Consider the following 16532-nt stretch of genomic DNA (forward strand, 5'->3'; position numbering starts at 1 on the left):
GGGGGATGATTTCATAAAGAAGTGAAACAGGGTTTCTAAAATTCAGACTCAAGATAAGAATCTATGGGGCACCTGGGTGGCTCAGTTGGTTAAGCCAGCTTCGGCTCAGGTCATGATCTCATGGTTCATGGGTTCGAGCCCCACATCAGGCTCTGTGCTGACAGCTAGCTCAGAGCCTGGAGCCTGCTTCAGATTCTGAGTCTCCTTTTCTCTGACCCTCCCCTGCTCACGCTGTCTCTCTCTGTCTCTCAAAAAAAAAAAATTAAAAAATTTAATAAAGGTGAGAACCTAGGTCTTTGCCCACACCCCGTGCTCTGTTCGCGACACCATGATGCCTTTGATTCTGAAGGCTGGCCTCTCCTCTGACTTCACTGCGCCCGACCAAGCCCACCTTCCACCACATTTTTATTGTGTAGAATCGTAATGGCTGCTTCTGAGCTAACGGCCACCAAGGAAGCTATGGAAGAGACCGAGGGCTCCTGACTACGTGTGCCTGGGAAGGTGGGGGGCAGGATGCAGCTGGGGAAGGTGACCTTGACTTTAATTGCTCACAAGCCCGGGGTCAGGGAGGGCTTATGTATGGGATACAGAGTCTGCGCCCATTTCTCTATCCTGCCTGCCTCTTAACACGTGAAAGAATCAAAGAAGGCACAGATATTTACTGCATGTCAAATAGTACCAAGCACTGTGTCACCGCCATTTTATAGGAGAAGAAACTGTGGCTCATAGAGGTCAAGTGCCTTTACCCAAGTTAAGGGGCAGAGACTGAAATACAGATCTGGACTTAGTCCACTGCTATCTCCTCCACCCACAGCGCCACCGACATTCACCTTGTAGACACAGGCTACGTACCAGTTAGGAGTCTAATGACATCGTATTTGACCAGTGGATATTAAGGTATTTATTTAAATAAAATGCAAATTGTCAAAGCATGATTCTCTGTACTGTAGGATTTCTAAAACACGGGTTTGATGACAAGTTTGGAATTTTGACAGGAGTCCAGTGGTATCATTTCTCCTGGAAAGCCTTAGTCAACAGTCTGTCTGTACATGTATCCCAAACCCTTTCTTTGGGCCCAGGCCTGTGCGAGGCAGGGGACGCTGCCAACTTTAAAACTTATCCTTAATCCTGAGTGTTCACCCACCTCCCATTTGGAGGGCGTGCCTGGCCACCGGGTAAAGGGCAAGGTCTCTGTCACTCAGCTAGGGGAGAGTCGGTCATTCCCTGAGGTCCAGGCAAAGGAAGGGGGCTGCCCACTGCCTCTCACGTCTTCCGTGACACCTCCCGACTCCGCCATAGAGGTCCGGTGGCCACGCACTCGGGGACTCCCACTTACGCACCCAAGGGCCGCCTCTTCCAGCTCCGTCCTTCCCCACCCTGGGCTCCGGATGTCCCACAAAGGAGGGCGCGAGGTGCGGAGGGCAGGCTGCAGCCTCTCTAAAGTGTGGCGGGACACGGCTCTCCCCCATTCCTGTGCCAGGCAGTCACCCCCACAGGGAGCAGGAAGGAGTCAGAGGCCCACGCCCAGAAGCCCTCTCGTCCCCAGAAGGGAATTCGCATGTCCCACCACCTCGCTCTGGCTGGACTAGGTCACGGACTAGGTCACAGTGAAACGGCCGCATCGTGCAGACCGCTCACTTAGCACAGCCTCCACCTCTCACCATCGGGGCTGGCTGTGAGAACTGCATGCTGGAAAAACAGGCCAACTGTAAATCGGATACAAGTCAGTCTCAACTCTGTCACCAAAACAAATCTAACTTGACAGATTTAGTTTTGTTTTTATACTCCCCCAAAATTTTACCGAAAGGTTAACAGTCCCTGTGGCTGGGCGATGGGGTTGTAGGAAATTTTTTCCTTCTTTTCTGTATCACCTCCACATTTTCTAATTCAGCATGAGTGATTTTCATAATCAAAAACAGATAGTAAATATTTTTAAAAAAGCAACAGTTCAGGGCACCTGGGTGGCTCAGTCAGTTAAGTGTCTGGCTCTTGTTTTCAGCTCTGGTCATGATTTTGTGGTTCATAGGTCAAGCCCCGTATCAGGTTCCTTACTGAGGTTGGAGTCTGCTTAAGATTTTTTTTCTCTCTCTCCCGCCCCCCTGCCCTTCTCTCCCACTTGTGCTCATGCTCTCTCTCTCAAAATAAATAAATAAGGCTAAAAAAAAAAAGCTATAGTCATGGGCACCTGGGTGATTCAGTTGGTTGAGCATCCAACTCTTGATTTCCGCTCAGGTCATGGTCCCAGGGTCATGGGATCGAGCCCTACAATAGGCTCCGTGCTGAGCTCCCTCTCGCCCTGCCCCTCCCCTGCTCCTGAATATGCATGCTCATTCTCTCTAAAATAAAATTAAAACAGGGTTGCCTGGGTGGCTTAGTCAGTTGAGCATCCGACTTTGGCTCAGGTCATTATCTCAAGGTCTGTGAGTTCAAGCCCCGCATCAGGCTCTGTGCTGACAGCTCAGAGCCTGGAGCCTGCTTCAGATTCTGTGTCTCCCTCTCTCTCTCTGCTCCTCCCTCACTCATGCTCTGTCTCTCTCTCTCTCTCTAAGATAAATGTTAAAATAAATAAATACAATAAAATAAAATTAAGGCATAAATCAGGAAGAACAAAGAGCTGCAGTCACAGTGTGACTCGGCCTCCGTGCTCCGTAAAGGCCTGTCGCGCAGGGCAGAACGTGTCCCCGTGCGCACACGGTGTACCTGTCCACGTGAAACCGGTTCAGGAGGAGGAGAATCGAGTGCTGCTGGGCTCCGGTGGGCAATCGGATCACGTGGGACTGCATCGTGATGAGCCCATTTTTGTTCAGAATTTTCCGGTGATAGTGGAGCTTCCCAGCATCGACCCTGGAGGAGGGGAAGAGCATGGCTGGGTCATTTTGCTTTGTTGGCTGCTGTCGCCCCAACAGTGCGGAGGGCCTCTCCAGCAAGTCAGCGCCAGAGATGGCCACTCCCCCCCGCCAGACACTCCGGGAGAACAGACCGGGTGAGACAGCCGCCTTGCGACCAACAGCGGCGCCTCAGCCTCAGAGCACACCCGAGGCCCCAGGCAGAGCCGCACTCGAGAGGGGGCAGAGGCCCAGGGAAATGGGCCTGCGACCGATGATGGCCCGCGAGGACACCATCAAATACAGGCATTCAGTCCTGGAGCGGCCAGAAGCGAGGGGGGCTATGCCTCTTGGGGGGCCCCGCGGTCAAACCACTGCCGTGGCATCGCCCTGGCGCCCCATCTTTCACTCTGGAAATGTCTGGTTTGAGACTAAATCACAGGGTCGCTCCAAGGGCTCTCCGTACACAAAGCACCGCTCTCCCAGTCTGCACAGACTGCAGGCTGCCCCGCTGTGGGGAGCGGCAAAGACTCAGCCGCTTGGCCATTTGCTGGCCGGATTTGTCACTCCCCGAGGGGAGATGCAAAATAGGCAGGGGAGCGCCACTCCCTGCCAGAGAAGCCAGAAGACCAAAGACCGACGCCTGCAGGCAGGGTAACTTCAGTCCCTCAGGCGCTGTGCTAAAACACTTTAGTCCGGTTCCCCTTTTACTCCAGTCTTAATCCCTTGACCCTGTTTCCTAGCAACCGACCTAGGTCAGCTGCCTTGTTTCCCCGCCTTGAAACCTTTATAAGAAACAGTTTTCTGAATAAAGCTCTCTCTCTTTCTTGCCTGATCGGAAACTGTGAGTTGTGTCTTTACTCTTTGTGTGTCCCTTTTCCTGCCCTTTCTCTCCCTCCCTCAGGAAAAGAACCCACGAGGACTCTCCGCCCTGCCGGTCAGGGTGGACGAGGCAGGTACTGCCGAACGCCGGGACCCGGGCTCGGTTAAGACACCCGGCAGCTGGGGGGAACGGGGAAGGGGGCAGGGCGCACTCATCGTCCCCTCACTTGAAAGCCGTGCTGTGGAGGTCGCGCTGGAGCTCCCCTTGCCACCGAGACCGGCCCAAGCGCTCCAAAATGCAGTAGGAGAAGTCAGGGAGCTTTAGGTCGGGGTCACCCTCCAAGCCGATCAAGGCCCGGTACCGCATGTCCTGGGAGGCGACGATGATCAGTCTCTTTCCCCACCTGCGAATCAGGAACACCACACAGAAGAATGACTTCACGCTACTGTAAGAAGATACGAAAAAACAGGGGGTGCCTGGGAGGCTCCGACGGTGGAGCACCAGGCTCTGGGTTTTGGCCCAGGCTGCGCTCTTGCGGTTCGTGGACCCACATCAGGTTCAGGGCAGAGCATGAAGCCGGCTTGGGATTCTCGCTTACCCAGCCCCTCCCCTGCATGCTTGTTCATTTATAAATAAACTTAAAAAAAAAAAACCAAAAAACAAAACCAACACCCCCTGAATCTTAGAGAATCATCATTTTGCCCTGCTTCTTACAGCCTCACAATCTCCCCATTATGGCAGTCTCAGCTTCCAAACTGCAGCGTTTGGGGTGAACAGAGCCAACCTTGTTTTCTCCTTGTGTGAGGTCTTGTCAGGACACTCAGACCAAAGCCCAAAGTCCCCGGCAGGGCCTGGAACATCCTACGCACCCTCCGCGGTCCTGAATGAGCTGTGTCCTCTGCCCAGGCTCCTCCCCTAGCTGTAGATGACAGAGTCCTTCTCGTCATTCAGGCTACTGCTGAGACAAGACCTCCTCAGGCCTTCCCGAAGTCTAGCCCCGGCCAGTCCCCCGCTGGCCATTGCCATCATTCTTTATGGCACCAAGAACTCTTAAAAATGGTCTTGTTTTGGGGACGCCTGGGTGGCTGAGTCAGCTGAGTGTCTGACTTCGGCTCAGGTCACGATCTCATGGTTGGTGAGTTCAAGCTCTGCGTCAGGCTCTGTGCTGACAGTTCAGAGCCTGGAGCTTGTTTCAGATTCTGTGTCTCCCTCGCTCTCTGCCCTCCCTCCACTTGTATTCTGTCTCTCTCTCTCTTAAAAATAAATAAACATCAAAAAAATTTTTTTAAACAGAAAAAAAATATATTGAGGAAATGGCCAAAATGTGACACAGAGACACAAAGCAAGCAAATGCTGTCAGAAAGATCGGTGCCAGCAGACCTGCAGGCTGCCACAAACCTTCAGTTTATAAAAGACGCAGGACCGTGAGGCACAGTGACATGAGGGATGCCTGTACTGACCTTGGTCATCAGTGGGTCTGCTGTCTGTTGAAGACCAGAGCCCAGAGAAAGCATCTCCTCCTACTGACTTGGGGTGTGAAAATAATAAAGAGGCCCAGAACATGTCCTAGCAAGGCATTTCAGACAGTGCTGTGATGGGAGACAGGCCTTGTGGTTGGGCGTCTACACAACAGGGTTATGAAGACGCTGGCCCGGATTCGAGGGGTTGGTAGTCGGTGAGCTCTTCTGCACGCACCCTCAGTGACTCGCTCATCTGGGAAAGGGAGCACCTCCACGTGGGTGTATCCTGATGCCAAGAAGGGAGTGAGTGACGGGTTCTCCACCAGCACACCCTCGTGGGATCTCTGCCGCAAGGCTTGGACCCCAAGAGTGTGTGGATGGAGTAGGACAATCTGCCCAGACGTCGGCTTGAATTAACAGAGGAGCCCAGTGGGCGGAGGCTCAGACTTGAGTGATGGAGACGCGGCAGACAAGCAATTCCTTCTATCACATCCCTCAGGCTGATGGCTCTCCTTTCTCCTACCCCGCTGCCAGGCTGATTTCACCTCGACCACCAACTGGGCCGAAGGAGGAAAGAAGACGCTGCCTTCCTCTTAACTCACTGCGGCTTCCTTAGCACCGTTTGTGACCTAAAACAGGTCTGCTGTAGAATCCCGGAAGTCCGCACAGCCCATCCTCAGAGAGAACGGCAGGGTGTGAACATGCATGAAAGAGAGAGACAGTCCCCTTCCTGTGTCTGCACGTCACAGACTTAGGACTTATGTTCTCTCGTCCAAAGCAGGCTCACAAAGTTAAATTAGAAGAGGTCGGCAGGGAAAAGAAAGTCTGTAAACGGGGGAGCAGGTGTGCCGCTTTTGGGCTCAGATTTGCCTACCACACTGCACTACGGGAATCCCGAGAGCTGCGGTCAGCTGACTGGTGAGTCCTGCTCGGCTTAAACTGCTGAGCGTGGTCATCAGACAGGATGTCACACACTGACTAAGCCCGATGTAAAGTACCAGAGATGCCAAGATAGATCAAAGTGCTACCCACCGTCAAGGAGTCCGGAAAGTGAGCGATTATGCCATGATCCACTCATGATCGCTCTCACAGGAGGGGATTCTTGAGTGAGCACTAAGCTGGGGGTGGGGGGTGGGGCGGAAGGACAAGAAAGCAGAACCTGCAAGGCTCCAGAGGCATGAAGGAGCGTGCCCGTTCCGGGGGTAGACGGTGCGGCCCGGCTGGAAAGCCTGGTGTGGGGTCCTGAGCCGGAAAGCAGAAGGAAGGAAGGAAAGCCTAAGAGGTCAGCTCGAGTCCACATCCTGAAAGGCCTTGCCGGGATGTCCTGAGGAGTGTGGATGCCATGACACAGGGCGGGGGTGAGGACTTCAAGACCAGCAGGAGGATCCTTCAGTCAACATGCACTGTTAGGAGCTGGTGTGGTGCCAGGCAGAGTCTAGATCCTAGAGACACAGCCACGAACAGGACAGAGTTTCTGCCCTCAAGTTCGCAGGTTGGTGTGGAAAGAATAAACAAACACTGGAGACCGCTTTTGGTGCTGACATGAGTAATACGATGGGGTCTGGGGAACAGAACAACCTTTTTCGAGGAGCCAAATCCAAGGCTGAATGAAGAGAAGGGGGTGGAGATGTGAAGATCTGAGGCAGAAGATTCTTTTTTTTTTAAGTTTATTTATTTGAGAGAGAGAGAGAGGGAGAGAGAAAAGGGTGCATGTGCGTGAGTAGGGGAGGGGCAGATAAAGAATCCCAAGCAGGCTCTGGGCTGTCAGCCCAGAGAACAGGGGCTTGATCTCAGGAACCGTGAGAGTGTGACCTGGGCCAAAATCAAGAGTCAGACACTTAACCAGCCGAGCCTCCCAGGCGCCCCTGACGCAGAAGACTCTAAGCAAAAGGAACAACATGTGCCACAGCCCTGAGGAAGAAAGTAGCCTGGCGAGTTTGGGCCAAAGCAGAGGGGGGAGTCAGGGTCGGAGAGCTGGGCATGCAGAGATTGGGCATACAGGGCCTGATGGGCCGGTCAGCAGGGTAGGCGGCCTCGGGGTGTGGGGCACTAGGAGGGACATGGCTCAGGGTACTGGCCCACATACCAAGTGAAAATCACAGTCCCAGTGCAGCTGGATCGTGTGATTTTTTTTTTTTTTTTTAGTACATGTGCTGCCAAAGTGAGCACATTGTGTGTGTTTTTTTTGTGTGTGTTTTTTTTTTAATGTTTGTTTATTTCTGAGAGGGAGAGAGCACAAGTCGGGGAGGGGCAGAGACATCGGGAGGGACAGAGGATCCAAAGCAGACTCTGAGCTGTCAGCACAGAGCCCGAGGTGGGGCTCGAACTCACAAACCAGGAGATGATGACCTGAGCTGCAGTCGGAGGCTTAACCAGCTAAGCCACCCAGGCGCCCTATGGATCCTTTAAGACGAGCTAGGAATCTAGCTTTTAAATATTAGCAACAAAAATAAAGTTGAAAACAAACCAACCACCACGCTGGCTCCACAAAGCGTGTCTGTGGGGGACATGTGGCCAGTCTGGAATATCTGCTGAGTGACCAAGGCACTTCCCATCACCAGTCCATCTTAGAGGAAAATGTTCCATGCAGCGTGGAAAGTTCCAGAGAGGAGAGACAATAAGAAGGGAGATAAAAGACTATTGTACTATTTTGAGCCCAAAGGGTGTTTGAGAAAAATTCAGAAGGTCAAGTCCACAGGACTTGGTGGCCAGCTGAACGTAGAAAAGGGGAGAAGGGGCCCAGGGGGAGTCCCAAGCTTGCGTCTTAGACGCAGGCAGGGCAGAGGCAAGACACAAAAGGGACAAGAAAAGGAGGAGGAGGCAAGTCTGGGGTGAAGGAGACTGAAGTTCTGACTTCCGGGCACACCGTGACTCCGCACGCAGTACTTGGGAGAGGCCTAGGGAACACACAGATCCCTTGGGAGCAGCCCAACATTTAGGGGGTGGAAGGAAGTCGGGGGACCCCTGGGGGAGCTGGTGAGGATCGGCTAGAACAGAAAAACAGAGCAGGAAGCCACGAGCCAAAAGCTTTAAAAGTCCCTGATGGGGTGAAGGAGTCAAGGAGATTAAGGGCCCTGCAGTGCCCACAGGCTCGTTACTAGGAATCTTAGGGGATAAGATTCTGGTGAAGTAATGAAGTCAGACATCCGGAGCAAGTGGGCAGGGGTGAAGGGGAAGAAAGAGCGAGTGTGGCTATTTCTTCCGGCAAGCACGGTTCTGGAAGCGGCAGAGAGAGAGAGATCTATGGTCACAGGGGATCCGAGGTCAAGAGAAGGTCCTGTTGTAGGCAGGGGCAGTCACGTTAGGGCTGAGGAGAGCACACCAGCAGAAAGGCAGGAGTTGGAAATGACAGAGAAGGGGTGCCTGGGTGGCTCAGCTGGGTGACTGTCCGACTTCAGCTCAGGTCACCATCTCGTGGTTTGACTTTGAGCGGGCATCGGGCTGACTGCAGTCAACACAGAGCCTGCTTTGGATCCTGTCTCCCCCTCTCTCTCTGCCCCTCCCTTTCAAAAATAAACAAACATTAAAAAAAAAAAAGAAAGAAAAGAACATGATAGAGAAAATGAGCTTCCTGAGAGAGGCAGGAAAGAACAGGAGGTACAGGGAGCTGGGCTTGGGGGGGAGGGAAAGGGGAGAGGAGGAAGAGAAGCCGAGCATGGCCCTAGACAGGGCCATGGCTTCTGGTCGCCTCTGAGCTGAGGGGCAGGGGAAAGAGAGTTGAAGAAGATGTTCTGTGAAGTGGGGACCGAGGTGGGAGTGGAGACAGGCTTGAGAAGGTGAAGATGGGAAGTGGCCACTCTAGGAAACTGGGATCCAGCCAGGAGACCCAAGGAAGGACCGCTGGGCGGCCGGGGGCCCAGCCTGGACAGGAAAGTGATCCAAGGGACGTCTGGGTGGCTCAGCTGGTTAAGTGACCGACTTCGGCTCAGGTCACAACCTCACAGTCTGTGAGTTCGGGCCCCACACTGGGCTCACGGCTTTCAGCACAGAGCCTGCTTCAGTTCCTCTGCTGCCCCCTTTCTCTGTCGCTCCCCCACTCCTGCCCGTGCTCTCTCTCAAAAATAAATAACACATTAAAAAAAAAAAACAGTGATCCAAATGAGAGCCCCCTGCTCTGCCCAACTGTGCCAGGCACTGTGGACACAAGAGAAAGGTGGGCCCCTGAGCAAAATCCGTGCCAACAAGAGCAGAGTGAGGAGGGCAGAGGCTCAGTGCCGGGCTGACCAGTGTCTGCCTCTGCACCCCTGACCTCAGAGCAGGAGGATCCCCGTGAGCTTCTGACGGTGTGAATCAGTTACCTGCCGAAGGCCTCCACCATCATACAGCGGGGCTGTAAAGACTTGGTCCGGATGTCGTTGGTGATGTTCTTCCTCTCCTTAAAGTACCGGCAGGACCCCTGGATGCCATCCTTGTTCTCCAAGATCATGTGAATGGGGTAGACATCCTCCAGAGGGACGGGATCCCTCCGGGACTCCAGAATCCCGGTTTCCAAGTCAATCTCTTCATATCTGAAAGGGGGAGAGCACAAATACCAAACCACAGCTCACAGCTCAGCTCGGAAATAGTACATACTTGGCCACATTCTTCTGACAACCTCCTACTGAGACCAGAGAGAGAGAGACAGAGAGAGAATGTGCTTGCTCAGTCTTCCCGCTTTGCAAATGCAGATTAGCGCAGCATTCCAGCCTTTCTATCCTGGAGGGCTCAGACCTCCCCAGGGTCCCCCAAATCCACCCTAAGAAGCTGAATGCTGGAACCAGAACCACCTCACTGGCCCATGTCCTGGCCTTTTGGTTTCCCTTCAAATCTGGCACCTGTGTTAATAACAGTTTTCACCTTGGGATCCTCAGTCCTGTCTTTTTCTCTCAACACCGATCCCATATATTTGTTGTCTACCAAACACCTCAAAATAATTCAAGGATATCAAAGGCAAGGTTATAACTGCCTCTCCCCGCCTCCAATAAATTCCCTCCTTTCTACTCCCTCCCGGTCGAGTCCTATCAATGCCACAAAGACATCCTTGACTTGGGGTTCTTCATTTGTCCAGCCAGCCAACTTTGCTAAGCTTTCCTTACAAACCTCGCTCGCATCCTGCTCTAGTCTAGTTGAGGCTAAATCCTATTTACATCTCCTGGCCCTCTCCTTCTTTGCCTTCTGTGTCATCTCTACTCTGCTTGACCCTCCCATTCCCAATCACATATTCTGCCATCTGCTAGGATGTCACGCCTTCCCAGGCTTCTTTGAAGGTTCCTAGTCCTCCATCCAGGCTTTCCACGTAGGTGCACCTCAGGGCCATGTCTTACTTAGGCCTCCAATCACACTGCACTCTCTTCCGGGGGATGATCGTGGCCTACGACTTTAATACCCAACCATATGAGATGACTACAAATGTCCAGCTCCACCCTTCTCCCTGGCCTGCTTCCGCTGCCATGAAGCCACATGTTTACTAAACAGAATCTCCACTAGGGCCACCCAAAGGAACCTCAAACTCCATGCGTCTGAAAGTACCTTCAGCATCTTCCTCCCACCCCCCACCCCCACCCTCAGCCCCTGAGACTCAACCACTGTGCTGCCCTTCTGTGTTCCCTACCTATGGAGCATGGCATCAACACTCACTCAGGTGCCCAAATAGCAGGAACCAGAGGAATCATCCCTGATTCCTTATATCTTCTCCTTACAGCCCCATATCCAGTCCCCAAACTCTCTTGATTCTTGTTTCCATGATGAGAAAAACCACGACTGGTCCTGGTCGGTTATGATGGGATTACTAAAATCTCTCCACCTCACACTTTGCCCCTAGTCTGACTCTCCCTTCAGGGGCTTCCAACTACCCTTTCCATAAAGGATAAACTCTTGAAGTGGATTAAAAGGCTACCTGATTACCTCTCCAGTCCAACTGAGTGAAGGGCAGAGTGGATTCTGCACCCCAGACATCGTGGATTCAAACTGGGGGTTCTGTTCCTGCTCGCTGATGATCTTAAAGCAAGTCACTTAAACTCTCTGTGCCTCAGTTGTCTCTTCTGAGGCTTTGGTAATAATTAAATAACTTGCTCTATGTCAGGATCTTAGAACAGTCCTGGTTCATAACAAGCATGAAGTGCCAACTACATTCCCCACCTCCGATCCTACACTTCAACCAAACTTGACTTATTTCTCCTCCTTCAGGCTTCACGTTTGCCATTCTCTGTCCAAAATGCTCTGCCAAGTGGCCACCGAAATCCAATCTGTTCTGTTTTGGAAGGTATCACCTTGGGGAACTTCCCACAGTATGCCTTTAGAGCACAGACTCTAAGACGGATGGCCTGGGTCACTTATAAGCTCTGGGGCTGTTGAACAGGTCACTTGGTCTAAGACTCCGTTCCCTCCTCTGCAAAATGGGGATGATAACAGGATCCAGTGCCGAGGATCAAGTGAGTTCAGTCCCCTGAACTCCCAGCACAGGATCTTATGGTATAGTGCTAAGCCAAAAATAAGCACTCCATAAATGCTAGCCATTATTATTATTATTATTATTATTATTATTATTATTACTAAGCTCGCTGTTATGCTGATGTCTAATTGCCCTAGGCTCCCTAGTCGAGCACTGAAAAAATGCCCCAGAAAGAGTGGTTGAACTCCTCGGGCTCCAGTCCTGATCTGAACTCACCTCCTAACCACGACGGAAGAGGAGTACTCTGAAACTTGAAGAATATCCCCCCCTTCCCAGTCCTGCTCACCACCACCCCAACACCCACACGGACATAATGGGGCACCATGCGATAACCCGCAACTCCATCGAACGCCCGGGCTCTACCAGGCCCGAGGAACCCCTAGTCAGCCTTACACCGAGCCCCTCACCAGACTCGCGATCCTCCCCGGGCCCCATTCCTATCTCCCCCGCCCCTTCCCGTCAGAACCTGGGCCCCTCCCAGCGCCATCGGACCCCGGGCTCCGCGCCCGCCCTCTCTCCCGCCCGCCGCAGGACCAGGCCGCTGACCGGTCCTGGAGCTGGAGGTCGGGTCGCTCCCGAGGCTCTTCATAAAAGCTGATGCCCGGGTGCGTGGCAAGGGCCCGCCACAGGAACTCCTGCGTGTAGGGCTCCAAAGGCAGGGGGAAGGGCGGCACTCGCGTCTCCAGACGGCTCCACAGCGCAGGCAGACACAGGCCATCAAGCCCCTCGAGGGCCACCTCGTCCAACAACGACTCGAGCGCGTCCATTGCTACTTCGGTGGGCAGCTCCCCCGGCGCCTGCGCACCAGGACGCGAAGGGCCCTGCAGCGCGCCTGCGCACAACCTTCGGCAGCCCAGAGAGGCGGGTTGGAGTTAGAGATCAGAGGAGGAGTTCCAGCGCGCCGATGTGACGTCACTCCCTTTGGGGGCGGGCTCAATTCCTGGATCTCCACTGCCATTGGTCCGGAACCCCGCAGTAACCAGGGGAACTGCAAACAGTGTAGGGGCCGCTTCCGGTTCGAGCACCCGGAACCGCCGCCTCTAGGGATGGACGGTGAGTGTCCGTGGGCCCCTCCGGGCGGTCGGGCAGTTATTCTTTCATCTCTCCTGAGGCTCCCCCGGACAGAATCCTAGGCCAGACAGCCCTGGACCACCACTGCCTGACCCAGGGTGGCCTCCGGTCTGAGGGAAAGGGAGCTTTAGTGATCCAGGATGGCAAGAAGAGGCTGGGGGGAGTGGTCAGTGGTCTGGTCCAGGTGCAGAGCTGTGGTCGTGTAGGAGCCTGGAACAGGCCGGGGGCTCCGAAGAGGCTTAGAGTGGAAAGGAGAGGTAGAAGTCTGAGGGCAGAGAGATCCTGCGTGTCTTCCTCGGATGTGGAACTGTGAAATCTGGGAAGCGTCACCATGGGGAGTGCGGTCCTCGGCTCCTGGGAAAAGGGAGTTGGTAAGGTGGGTGGGGGAAGACCGGGGCATACTCTCTTTCTGAGCTTTGATGTGAGTAATGAGTACTGTCCAGTGCCAGGAATTCTGTAAGCGCCCTCGAGCAACACCTTAAGCTTCAGAACAGCCCTTTGAGGTCAGTAGTGTTCTCCTATTTTGCGAATGAAACCACTGAGGCTCAAAGAAGTTAACTTGCCCCAAATCGAACAGCCCGCAAGTGGCTGGGTGAGTAAGAGACCCAAGACACTCTGCCTCTGGAACTAAATTACGGAGTGTGAGATTTGAAACGGGCTTCAGAGGCCCTTCATTTCAGAAGTTGCAAATGCAGGTATCTGTAGGGACAAGTCTGGTGGGCCGGATTGGGCTGCGACTGAAAATCAATTCGCCTTTTGAAAGGAAAGCATCTCACTCAGCTCCAACCTATTATTTTCCTGCCGCACTTCTCTAAATACGGGGACAGCCTATCAGTCTGAAGGCCAGAGGCAGCCTGTGGGCCACTATTTAGAGGTCCCTGATTAGAATCATAGAATCGATGATGGAAAGCAATCTAAAAATAGGCCACTCTGATCTCATTTTGAAGATAGGAGGACTGGGGTCTGTGCTAGAATCCAGATCAGTTTTCTCATTTCACCACTAACGGGGATTTGTTCCTTTGCAATATCCACTTAATGCAGTGTGGGATTTTTTTTTTAATTGAATAATTCAATATGTGCTTAAAAGACGTCTTTGCCCTTTGTACTTTAGAGGTACTATAACATATCATTTGCAGTTTACCTTGTGGAAAGATCAATGTAATGTTTCTACCAAACAACAGTTCTCAAATTTTTTTTGGGTCTCAGGACTCCTTTATGCTCTTACCTTGGAGGAGCTTTGTTTATATGTACCTGTGATACTTACCATATCAGAAGTAATGCTGAGAAAATCCTAAAACATTTCTTTTTTTTTAAATATTTTTTAAATGTTTTTATTTATTTTTGATACAGAGAGAGACAGAGCATGAGACGGGGAGGGGCAGAGAGAGAAGGAGACACAGAACTGGAAGCAGGCTCCAGGCTCTGAGCTAGCTGTCAGCACAGAGCCTGACATGGGGCTCGAACCCACGAATGTGAGATCTGACCTGAGCCGAAGTCGGAGGCTTAGCCGACGAGCCACCCAGGCGCCCCAAACATTTCTTTATCCACTTATTTAAAAATAACAATGAACCCATTACTTCTAAATATAAATAATAATTTTAATGAAAAATAGCTTTGTTCCACCCCCACCCCCAAATTACCAGAAGAGTAGTAGTGGCAGTATTTTACATTTTCTTAAATCTCTTCAGTGTCTGGCTTGATAGAAAATAGCTAGACTCTCATTTCTGCTTCGGCAACCAAACTCGTGTTTTCTGGCTGATGTATATGAGCAAAGCCTGGCCTCACCCAGATATATAGTTGGAGCAGGGACTATTTTAATTGGCTTTTCAAATAACATCCTTTTTTGACGCTTCATCAAGACTTAGCAAGTGGTTGTTTCTTAAAGGTTATGTACAGTGTGGCATCTGAAACCATAGAGTGAACTTTTATACGGTTACATTCAAATCCATTGGTTTATCTTGCCCTTTGGTTGGATATTTTACCCATGTATGATTTTATTACACGCAACATTTGTCATTTGGGAAATGTTGGTTTACCAAGTTACACAGATCTTCCAAATGTTGACATTTAAAATTTCATTATTAACATCGAGTGGAATGTCATTACAATGTCAAAAAAACCACATTTGTTAATATAACCACCGTATAAGCTGTTAAACTCAAGGGAGTAAGAAACAAGTTTTCATTTGGGCAATGAACACTGTCAGTTGGGTATTTGGGACAGACCCATTTTTTGTTTATATATTTAAGAAAGGTTTGAATATTGATTGTTTGTCTGTTGTTCCTTTAAGTACAAATGGCATTCTGCAGCGTGTGTGGCTAGTTCAGCTGGTAACTCAAACAAGCATGTGAATGTTTTCTGGGATCAGCTGTTATACTTTGTCTTGTAGCAGAAGTGCTCTGTATGTACTTCCCATTTAGTCACACACAGTGTTAAAAAGGTGTGTACTCAAGGAATGAAATGTAATAATATTAATGTTTACTATTTTGTAAGGATATTCTTAGGTGAAAATGATATTTGTTTTGTTTTATCGTGGGTATGTGGTAGTAAAGAATGTAACAACTACCAGCACAGTTTGGTGCCTCTGCCTTGTAGAAACTCAGGCCACATGCAGTTTTACCTACTGCTGCTTTCCCATCATCAATGCAAATATTGACATGGTTATAAAAAAAAACAACTTAGAATTATGATGAGAGTAGTCTTGTCCTTATGGCCTCTCTTCCTTCTAGGATCTGTGGAAGATAGTTTGGGAAGCATCGCTGTAGTCCGTTTTCAAGAGGTCCACATCTTTGCTCTGACTGTTAGCATGTCAGCACTCCTAGAGCATTACCATAGCCTAAAAGAAGAACTGTTAATTTCCAGATGGGTCACAAAAAAGAAAACCTTGTTTTCTTTTAAGAAAGCATTTACCCTAAGATTCGATTTTGCATTCAGAGGATCCCTTTTTCCATTATAATTTTTAAAACTTCGATTTACACAATAATTCCGTAGCCACATATCTGTTGGGTAAAGTGATTGTACCGTGATGAATTGTGATTCTAGCCGACTAGTTAGGCCTTATCAAAAGGATGTTTACTTCCTAATCTTACAAAAGCTTGAATATCTACCATGGTCCCCAAACTAGATTGTAGCATGGTTCATTCTGCATGTTCCAGATCACTGTGGTTTTACACAAACTTTTCCTGGCCCATTTGGGGCAGGTTTTCTCTGGCTCTGTGATGTAGCATGATGTAATACCGATATATTTCCAGGGATGTATTTGAATCTGTGGATTCAAATCTTAGCTGTGTATCCTCATGCCTCTGGGCCTCAGTTTCCCTGCCAATAAAATCAAGTTGATGATAAGGCTTACTTTGTTTCGTCTGCTAACCCACTGGTGAATTCAACAAGACTGCACTTGAGCGCACTTAACACCAAGTCTGGCATATAAAGCACTCCTCATGGTAGCTAATGCTGTCATTAACTGCAAGTGGGCAGACTTCTGCTGGCAGAAGAGGGAGGAGGGAATCCGATGAAGCTCTCTAGCAAATAATGCTCTTTGTAATTAGCTCACTGTTTACTTAAAAGAAAAACTGACGTGTGACATTTTTTGACTTGCCTGAATGTAAACTGGCAGTGTGTGAGTCTTCTGCCCTTGATATATATTAAATTTTTTAATCTTTATTTATTTTTGAGAGACAGAGAGAGACTGAGCATGAGCAGGGGAGGGGCAGAGAGAGAGAAGGAGACACAGAATCCGAAGCAGGCTCCATGCTCTGAGCTGTCAGCACAGAGCCCAATGCGGGGCTTGAACCCACAAACTGTGAGATCATGACCTGAGCTGAGGTCCAACATTCAACCGACTGAGCCACTCAAGCACCCCCCAGCCTTATGCTCTTGCAGTGTTCACCTTTATGTTAAAGTCACATTTCCCCCAGCGCCTT

General features: G+C 50.8%; 2 protein-coding genes across 3 annotated transcripts in view; one reads left to right on the forward strand and one right to left on the reverse strand.

Moving 5' to 3' along the window:
* The window catches only part of GTF3C1 (general transcription factor IIIC subunit 1), a 63978-nt gene extending 51616 nt beyond the window's left edge, over positions 1-12362 (reverse strand). Inside the window, exons 1-4 of the mRNA XM_029946092.1 lie at positions 12085-12362; positions 9407-9616; positions 3875-4051; positions 2701-2844 (exon numbers count right to left, since the gene is read on the reverse strand). Coding sequence (XP_029801952.1) covers positions 2701-2844; positions 3875-4051; positions 9407-9616; positions 12085-12305 — 752 coding nt within the window. The 5' untranslated portion in view covers positions 12306-12362. The remainder of the gene's footprint in view (positions 1-2700; positions 2845-3874; positions 4052-9406; positions 9617-12084) is intronic.
* Positions 12363-12545: 183 nt separating this feature from the next.
* Positions 12546-16532, forward strand: part of KIAA0556 (KIAA0556 ortholog) — a 184340-nt gene continuing 180353 nt past the window's right edge. Inside the window, exon 1 of one of the 2 annotated variants that reach the window (XM_029946662.1) lies at positions 12546-12591. In XM_029946662.1, the coding sequence (XP_029802522.1) occupies positions 12585-12591 (7 nt within the window). In that variant the 5' untranslated portion in view covers positions 12546-12584. The remainder of the gene's footprint in view (positions 12592-16532) is intronic. The other variant, XM_029946663.1, reaches the window with a different exon arrangement.

Source organism: Suricata suricatta, chromosome 8, assembly GCF_006229205.1.
Source record: "Suricata suricatta isolate VVHF042 chromosome 8, meerkat_22Aug2017_6uvM2_HiC, whole genome shotgun sequence".
NCBI classification, from domain to species: Eukaryota; Metazoa; Chordata; class Mammalia; order Carnivora; family Herpestidae; genus Suricata; species Suricata suricatta.